Consider the following 10,097-nt stretch of genomic DNA (forward strand, 5'->3'; position numbering starts at 1 on the left):
TTGGAAGAGATTGGAAAGCTCTAGCAATTTTACCTCTCTAAAATAGGCTTGCACAGAAGCACGTTTCTTTGAATACCACGCCGGTCCTACCGAGAGTTTTGTAAGCCAAATTGGATCAATTCGCAGATGTAAATGGGCTATTGTCGTCGAATCGACAGTAAAGCTGAGCCTTTAGGTAGCGTTTTCAGATATTGAAAACTTTTGGATTGGAGACTTAGGTGTGTCAGGAATGCATGAACAAGTTCATCGCAAATAGGGATTTTCCACGATGGGAAAATCGGTTATATTTCCTCAAAAACCAGGACCGTGAGGTAAGAGATTTGACTTAGGAGTCTATGTGAGCTGATGATCCACTGGATATCGAGCATATTGCACACACTTTAATCTTATGAATTCGAGCCTCAGAGCCAAAGCAAGGAGACATACACCTCAGTGTGGCGTATCAGGTCAGCAATGACTTTCCTTTGCATAGAGATTTGATGACGACCCACTTGGCCTAAGCTTGTTGTCATCCACTGAAAGCATGTTAAGATCAGCGGTTCTACATTGCTCATTGACTCTCTACAAACTTTTGACAAAGATACCATCCAGAACTTTGCCTTGCTCTCCACGGAAGTGCTCAACAGCTGATTACGTCTACAAATCAAGTCATCACATAACTGTAAGTCCGTTGAGAGTATTTCTGACCGGAAGCTTGATGTAAACAGTGTACAAGTTGCAGGAGCTCTCAAGCAAAATGCTGATTGAGACACGATCAGACTCAGAATAGCTATTCGCAAAGATGTCCCCATTCGGGCCAGGAAAAACAGTTGAAAGTATTAATTATATATTATTCATTTACCATCTTCGCAAAGTCATACAAAGAAATGATTCACAAAAATGCTCATGAGTTGGAAGACTATGAGATGTGTACTGTTAGACAGGTACCGTGTTGCTACTACAACCGGAATTATTGGCGTGCCGAAAAAAACTCATCCCTATGCACCTAGTGTGGAGAGTACACAGATTTCCATAAAACTTTTCTAGGTTTATCGAAAATACTTCACTCATAAATAAAATCACTAATGTACATGAATTCTCAGTGATAAATGTGTCTTCAAATTTACATTCAAAACAAACAACTTGTTGATTAATTATATCACTACTCTCAGCCTCGGAAGAATGTGAGTGAATGCACTTGCACATAAATGAACATTCAGATGGAAGATAATGAGAAAATCACCGATGTAGATCAAAGCAATTTCAACTTTCGAACAAAAATCGATAAACTCAGATGTACAGATAATCTTCACGGACTATCAGATATTAAACAAGTATAGCTGACTGTCAGAGTAAAGACACTTTTAAACACGATAACCTGATGTATAAGTGTAGGCAAGGGTAATCCATTAGATTATTGAAGAGATGAGAGCAATAATGGGATCACATAACAGAATGTTTCAGGGAAGTAAAAACACTTCTTACATACCGATTAATAGCCTCAGGATCTCACTTTAGGTTGAAGTAGAGAACATGGAAGCACGTCCGAAGTCGCTTTCTATTTTCTGATCAGAAAATCATTGAATCCCGCCGATACTGACCAATTCCGTTTTCTTCTCTGTCTATGAACACCCTCAATCTCTGCTTCATTTGGTACATCAGATGTTTTGTTTGATTTTGACAAGATATGAAGATGAAAGTTGATAAGAAAATCACTACTTTTTATAGAAACGATACGAGTAGATGCGGACTCACCGGGTTATAGTTGACGACTGACTATAGTGAAGATTATAAACAACCAGGGGTACGTAGTTCGTTGCTGTGTTCCGTTTTGTACGTTTGGAGAATCAGGGGTACGTACCCCCTAAGGCGCGTTTACAGGAAAGGGAACTAGGAGGTCTGAACATTCCCCCCCCACAAAATAGAGTTTATTATTGCATTTCACCTGTGTTTTCCTTCCCAAAAATTTAATCAAGAAAGAAAAAAAGGAATTGTAGGTAAACATTACAGTAGATTAATAGATATTATAAGAACAATAGATAATAAGAAGAAAAAAAAAAAGACTGCACGAGATAAGAAAAAATACCAATAAGAAACAAAAAGAAAAAAGATAAGGTCTGTGCACAAAGATATATCCAATTTAACAAAACAATTGCAAAGGGAAATTGGTAAAAAAACAATGCAATGTATTTTATGATAACAATAAATAACTCATAACAAAAAAGTAAAAAAAAAAAAAAAAAAGTTTACATCACCTAATAAAAAAAAACAATAATAATAAAAAAAAAAAGAAAAGAACAGATTAGCTCTTCTCTATTCATAGAACAAATTAAATTTCTTTTCTATGGGCAGCACAGCCTTGACACAGGACGAATCAAGGTGCCCTTGGAGTTTAGTAACTCCAGCCCGAGTGACCCCATCTGCGCCTGGCTAACCTTTGTCAACTCCAAAGGCCACTTTTGAGGGGCAAATTTTGTCCCTGGATAAATGACAATATCTAACACAGCAACGAATCACTTGACTTGGTCCATTTTATCGTTGGATCAAAGAGTAGGTAATCCTTGGACCACCTCCTCCAGAAGCGAATCTAGTGGTTTGGGTGATCATAGCCCATCGTTTTATTAGATGAAACAGGTTGATCACTAAAATCATGCTCAGGTCGAGCTAAAAGCGGGGATCCAATGAGGAAATGGCCTGGAGATTAATAGTCCACTCCATCGTTAGGATTAGAAAACAATAGCACAGTTCGGGAGAATTGGAGAATTCCTTCGAATACTCAGGAAACGTACTCAGTTCTTCAAAGTTCCACTGTGATTTCCTCAGAGAACATGCCGGAAAATGATGTTTTACAGACTTGACGCCTGCCTCCCACAATTCCTGTTGACTGTGATCTTGGCACTGATTTGCCATGTAATCTCATGGTGATGTAGATTGCCAATTTCAATCAAATCTATCGAGTTTTAAAAATTGGACTCATTTATCTAGGAGCCTGCCATACCCTGGTGAAATTTGGAATTATCAGTGAACATACCAATTGTAGTCCATGTTCTGTTCAAAGTCAAATCTTTCCTTTCATCCAATAAGCAATCAGCTTGAAGTACACATGGAACCTTCAAAGTTCGAGGTCAAGCCTGATGCAGCCAGAAAATGGCGAAATATCATTTATCAAGAAATCGTGGACCAGTCTTGTATAGGTTTGCGAAATCAATACAATAGATAAATGTCCCTTGAAATTATTTCGCAGTGCTTTGATGTAAACATTCACATGTACTGTTAGTTCTATGAGCCATAATGACTGATTTAAGATCAGAATCAAATAATATGCAAGCTGTAGTATCTCATACGGTGACAGAAAAACTAAGTAACAGTCACATGAAAGTAGATCTAGTTCCAACTGAAAACGGTACATACCAACAATTACAAAATCCATGAAGTGAACACTTCATGAATTTTGTAATCATTTCTTTGTATGGACTTTCCAGTTGGTAAGTGATCATATTTCATTATTATACTTAGTTTAGTTTTTCTGTCCCTGATTGGGATCCTTGCAATGCTATTATTGAGTCCTTGACTTCAATCAGGCATTATGGCTCAGAGCCTACAGCCTGTGAAATGTTTACATCAAAGCAACGGGAGGAAATACTTTCAAAGAGTACAGTTATGTTATGACTTGATTTCCAGAAACCTAATCAGCTGTCCACCTTCCTGCAAGATGCAAACTTCTGATGATACACCTTTGTCAAGTTGGAAGCAGTGCAATGAGCAAATTGAAGTGCTGAATGCTGCAGTGGATGAAAAGGAAAGAGTGGATACTTTGAAAGTTACCAAAGGCATTTGAAGAGGCTTTTTTCCAAGCTAAGGCTTATGAGGCCCCGGATCATTGAAGATAAGGAAGATAACTGCTGAAGCAGCAAATGCATCAACTCACCACTGAGACCTCCTAGGGTCAAACTCCCTACCATCACGGTTCCTCGGTCTTTCCGATGGAATATATAACCGATTTTCCATCGTGGAAATCCCTATTTTGGATGAACCTTGTTCATATTCCTCGAACACCTAAGTTCAATCCAAAAGTTTCCATATCTGAAACCTTACCTAAAAGGCTTCAGCACTTACTGTCGTTGACACAATAGATTTACTTCTGCAAATTATCATTGGCTGTACAAAACTCTTGTAGACTGGTATTCAAAGAGCTGCTCTGGCAAGCCATTTTATGATAAATTCTGCTGGATTTTCCAATCTCTTCCAAAGATTCAGCGTGTATCCTTCGCCACCTTATCTGGATCATTTCACACATTGTTTGTCGATATCTATTCGCTCATTGGGAATTGTGAATTTGGGAGGTTTTATTCTACTACATTTGGTCTTCCGATGTCCTGGACCCCAAAACGAACTTTGGAGTTCGAACAAGATGCCAAGGGATAGGAGGTTTCCCACATTTTCTGATTTGGTCAACTTTTGTGAAAAACAAGCGTCAACATTCTAGAACCTGAATGCTGAAATCTAGCACTAAACCAAAGCATTCCTTCAAAAGATGCTTATGACCCACTGTTCAACCAGAGCATTCTACACCGGATACACCTACTCTGAAACATTTAAAATGTTCAGTTTGTCAGCATAACTTTCATTATAATCATCTAAGTTTTTGTTAGCAGTTCAAGGCACTTCCCCCGAATCAAAGGTTTGAGAGATGTAAAAATCTTAAAACTCTGTTTTGGATGCTTCAGTGCTGCACTCATTCAAGTGACAGAATGTACTTCTAAGTTTCCTGCCAAACCTGTGCAGTAAAACGCATCACAGCTTGCTTGCATCAAGGAGGCAATTCGAGAGACGGCTAAACATGCTGTAAGTGGTGGGGCTCTCAATCTAGTCCACATAATGGCTATCACTCCAGTGTAAGGAGTGCTGGTAGTGTTGCCAACATTCTTCTTGGGAACGGCAAACCATACAGATCCAAGATGTAATAGGGAAATTGGATTCCTGTTCGCTGTGTGGTAGATCCAGGTTCGCAGATCTCCGCCATCACTGAACGGGTAGCACAAATAATAAAGCTCCCTAGACAGCCCTGTCCAATGCAGGTAAACTGGGATTGGATCAACACACCCAGTGAAGTCAAAGGGTGAGATTGTGTGCGCAATTCTACCCCATTCAGCTTATCCCGATCTTCGTCTAGCAATCCCTTGCAGGTTCGCTCAGTGATTTTACCAAAAATTGCTTCTGACCTCACGTCCAATGTTCCGGCTTCCGTACTTCAAGAGTATGGTCATCTTCAGCTGGCAGACCTATCATACACTGATAAGAAAATTAGTTCACATATTGATATGCTGATTGGTGCTGAACATTACGCTGATCTCATTATTTCTTCTCATCCTATTATCCAAGGAACTCCATCCGCTATTCCCACTAAGCTAGGTTGGCTTCTCATGGGAAAAGTCAGTGAAAACTCCAACTTCACTCCACAGACTCCGTGTACTTCTCTCTTCATATCTGAAATTGAAGACCCGGTGGAAACACAGTTGCAACGTTTCTGGGAAATAGAGGAAGTAAATGAAAATGTTAAAATCAACAATCCTGAAGATTTAGAATGTGAGGAACATTTTTCCAAAACTCATTCAAGAGATGAAACTGGAAGATATATTGTTCACCTTCCATTCAAAACTAATGGACCCCCTAACCTGGGATCAAATCAAGAACTGGCTTTTCAACGTTTGAAAAGTTTGACTAAGAGATTGGATAAAAATCCTAGTGTGAAAACCTTGTACCAAGAGAATTTACAAACCTACTTGGATGCAGGACATATGGTAGTGGCTGAAAAACCTACAGACTATCTACTTGTTCATCATGGTGTCTACAAGGAAACATCTTCTACAACTAAATTGAGAGTTGTTTTTGACCCAAATACCAAGGGTACTAACAATCAAAGTCTCTCTGACTCTCTCATGGTTGGACCCAAACTCCAATCTGACATTGGAGACTTGTTGATTGCTTTCAGGCTGAATGCCATAGCACTGACTAGTGATATACAGTGTATGTACCGTTCTATCTGGCTGGCAAAACCTGATCGTTCGTACCAACATATTCTGTGGCATGACGTGTCAAACCTACCAATTGAGTATGAGCTCACAACTGTGACTTTTGGACTACCTTCCAGTCCATATCAAGCTCAACGTGTATTGAAACAACTTGTGACTGATGAAGGAGAGAAATATCCGTTAGCAGCTTCCGTGGTTGACAAGGACATTTATGTCGATGATATTATTACGGGTGGCAAAAATGTCTCGGAGGTCCTGGCATTGCGTAACCAACTGATCTCCTTGCTTGGAGCTGGTGGGTTCAAGCTTCGCAAATGGGCGTCATCAAATCATGATGTCATTGCTGATCTGCCGTCCGAGGAGTGTGAGATGTCTCATTCCTTTGACTCGAGCGAAACCATTAAATTATTGGGTGTCAAATGGTGCCCAGCGGATGATGTCTTCTTTTTCACCGTTTCTCCCGAATCTGAAGTATTAACCAAAAGAAAAGTTTTGAGCATCGTGGCGTCCATTTATGACTTAAATGGATATCTAAGTCCAGTAACAGTCTGGATGAAAGTCTTCATGCAAATGTTGTGGTTGGAAAAGAATCTTTCCTGGGATTCCCCTTTGTCTAAAGACCTTCAAGACAAATGGAATACCTTTTCTTCTCAATTACATCTTCTTAGCAAAATAAAGCTACCTAGATACATTCTAACTGAGAATGTTAAAACTGTGGATCTCCTAGGCTTCGCAGATGCTTCTGGTGCAGCCTATGGGGCCGTTGTGTATCTTCGCGTGTGTGATTCTTCTAATCATGTGACTACCCATTTGGTGAGGGCCAAGACCCGAGTTGCCCCTCTCAAGGTCCAGACCATCAACAGACTAGAGTTATCTGCTGCATTATTACTGGTAAAAGTAATAAAATCCTTGGATTTTATCCATGCCAGGGTGAAAATCAATGAAGTATATTTGTTTTCTGACAGCTATACTGTGCTGTCATGGCTGAAAACTCAACCTTTCCGTTTGAAAATTTATGTGGCCAACCGTGTAGCACAGATCTTAGAATCAACCAAACCAAGTCAATGGAGACATGTATCTACAGAGAAAAATAGTGCCGATCCTGCCAGTAGAGGCCTTCTGCCCTCTCAATTGGTGGATAATAACTTGTGGTTTAAAGGCCCAGCGTTCTTACGTTCAGCTCCTGATTCTTGGCCAAAGCCTCTTGATACTGTGGAACAATGTCTTCCAGAATTGAAACCTAGTGTCAATGTTCTTGTCACCGAAACCAAAGATGACTATCTTGTGAATGTGATTCAAAAATTTTCCTCCTTGGGGAAGCTCAAGCGAGTAATGGCCTATGTGCTTAGGTTCATCCATAACCTTCGGAAACCTACTGAAAGGAATGTCAGTCATCTTTCGGTGGAAGAGATCGAACAATCTATGCTTACCTGTGTAAAGATTTCACAATCTTGGTATCTGTCTGATGACTTGAAAGCAGTGGAGAAGGGGAAATTATGCTCTTCAAATCTACAATCACTATCTCCTATTATCAATTCCATGGGGATACTAGCTGTGGGGGGGAGATTGACTCACGCACCTCTTCCTGAATCAGCCAAGCACCCGATATTGCTCCCGAAGATATCTCATTTAGCAACCTTGATCGTGTGGGATGCCCATGACCGGACCCTACATGGTGGACCAAAAGTGGTTCAGTCTGTTATCCAACGTCAGTGGTGGATAATTGGAGGGAGAAATCTAATTCGTCAGCTGCTCTTCAAGTGTATCTTTTGTTTCAAAATGAAACCCAAAATGCGTCAGCATGTTATGGCAGACATCCCGATTTCTCGCTATAGTCAAGGACGCCCATTTATCAATGTGGGTATCGACTTCGCAGGACCCTTTACATACAAGACTGGCCCAAGACGGAATTCACCATTAGATAAATGCTATTTCGCCATTTTTGTATGCATGGCCACCAAGTGCCTTCACCTGGAACTTGTAAGTTCCTTGTCTACTCCAGCGTTTTTAGCCTGTTTGGATAGATTTGTGGGACGACGTGGACTACCGACCTGTTTGTTCACTGATAATGGCACAAATTTCCAGGGTGCCGCATCCTATCTCAAGGATGTTCAAACCTTTTTGAAGACTCATAGTGATGAAATTGTGCATCATCTACATTCCAAGGAGATAAAATGGCAATTCATTCCTCCTAGTGCTCCCAACTTCGGAGGATTGTGGGAGGCAGGCGTCAAGTCTGTAAAACATCATTTCCGGCATGTTCTCGAGGGACATCACTGGAACTTTGAAGAACTGAGTACGTTCCTGATCAGAATCGAAGGAATTCTCAATTCTCGACCACTCTGTGCTATTTCTTCTAATCCTAACGATGGAGTGGACTATTTATCTCCAGGCCATTTCCTCATTGGATCCCCACTTTTAGCTCGACCTGAGCATGATTTTAGTGATCAACCTGTTTCACATCTAAAACGATGGGCTATGATCACCCAAACCACTCAGTCCTTCTGGAGGAGGTGGTCCAAGGATTACCTGAACTCTTTGATCCAACGATCAAAATGGACCAAGTCAAGTGATTCTGTCAACGTTAATGATATTGTCATTATCCAGGGACAAAATTTGCCCACTCAAAAGTGGCCTTTGGGAGTTGTGACAAAGGTTATGCCAGGCACAGATGGGGTCACTCGGGTGCTGGAGTTACAAACCTCCAAGGGCACCTTGATTCGTCCTGTGTCCAAGGTGGCTGTGCTGCCCATAGAAAAGGATTAATTTAATTTGTTCTATGAATAGAGAAGAGCTAATCTGTTCTTTTCTTTTTTATTATTATTATTGTTTTTTTTTATTATTGTTAGGTGATGGTAAACTTTTCTTTTTTTTATTGTTCTTACTCTTGTTCATGAGTTATTTATTTTGTATCATAAAATACATTGCATATGTTGTTTTACCAATTTCCCTTTGCAATGTTTTGTTAAATTGGATTATATCTTTCATTTTTTTGTAACCTGACGGAAATTTTTTTTATAGAAGTACCATCATTCTAGTCGATGAGTCTCATGACCAATGTTGTATAAAAAAAAAAAAAAAAGACCCGCTAATGAGTTATGTCTTCCAAGGCCTTTTACAGTTTGTTCGTGAGATTTTGTCACTGCTAGTATCTACCTGAGAGTTCTTTTTACTGGTTAATATCTTTCTTGTCCTGAAAGACGACTATTTAGTATCTACCTTAAGGCTTCTGTTCCTGACATTACATATAAGTTACAGTTTAATTACGTCAAAAATTTCTTTTACATATATCGTTAAGTTTTTTTCGTAAGATATAGAGATTAATGTAACGTTACTTTACGTCAATATGGTTTATATTTTTACTTTTTTTAGTGTTTCCACTGCTACTTGAGTACCACTAAAGTGTATTACAGCATATAGAAGATTCTAACGTGAAAACGGTTGTTCATCTACAGAAGTCGTGTAGTATGGCGATGGCGGAATATAGTAACGTCCGCACCTGTAGATTTTATGATTTTTATACCTGCATGGTTGCACAAAAGAAGGACTAGAGTACTTGTGGAGTTAGAGACGAAGTAAACCATGCAATCTACAAAACAAACTAAACTGTTTCTATACTTCTACTTCTAAACTATTCTTTTAGTGGTGAAAAATATCTTTGCTATGCTCATCCTACGCCTGAGTGGCCCAATATCAACTGCTGACTGATATCACTTCTAATATTTGTTGTCCCCATGCATCAAGCAACGGACACAAGCCAAACATGCAACCTCTTAGTCCCCATGCATGGGGGATTCCGCGGCAAATGTCCTTTCCCTTGATCCTCCAGACTTGTAAGGGGGGGTGTTTTTATCCAGTGATAAAAGAGTGGGTACTTTCTCTATGACAAAAAGGAAGGGTTTTTAAATTAGTTCTTTCCTTTTTTTTCCTTAACATCCATTGTAATGTCATCTAATTATCTATTAATATTCTTGTTATCTATTATTCTTATTTTTTTTTTTTTCTGACGTGCTCTATTCTTTTTTATGGTTATTCTTTGTTTTTCTTTTTTCTATTCCAAGACACGTGGTTTTCCATATATTAGGT

General features: G+C 39.5%; 1 protein-coding gene across 1 annotated transcript; it reads left to right on the forward strand.

Annotated features, from left to right (window-relative positions):
- The first annotated feature begins 4,819 nt into the window (after window positions 1-4,819).
- On the forward strand, window positions 4,820-8,777 carry LOC103521254. The gene is made up of 2 exons (XM_008486361.1): window positions 4,820-4,824; window positions 5,132-8,777. Exons 1-2 carry the CDS (start codon window positions 4,820-4,822, stop codon window positions 8,775-8,777), a joined length of 3,651 nt encoding a protein of 1,216 aa, XP_008484583.1.
- The last annotated feature ends 1,320 nt before the right edge of the window (window positions 8,778-10,097 follow it).

This window comes from Diaphorina citri, unplaced genomic scaffold, assembly GCF_000475195.1.
Source record: "Diaphorina citri unplaced genomic scaffold, Diaci psyllid genome assembly version 1.1 scaffold4856, whole genome shotgun sequence".
NCBI lineage: Eukaryota > Metazoa > Arthropoda > Insecta > Hemiptera > Psyllidae > Diaphorina > Diaphorina citri.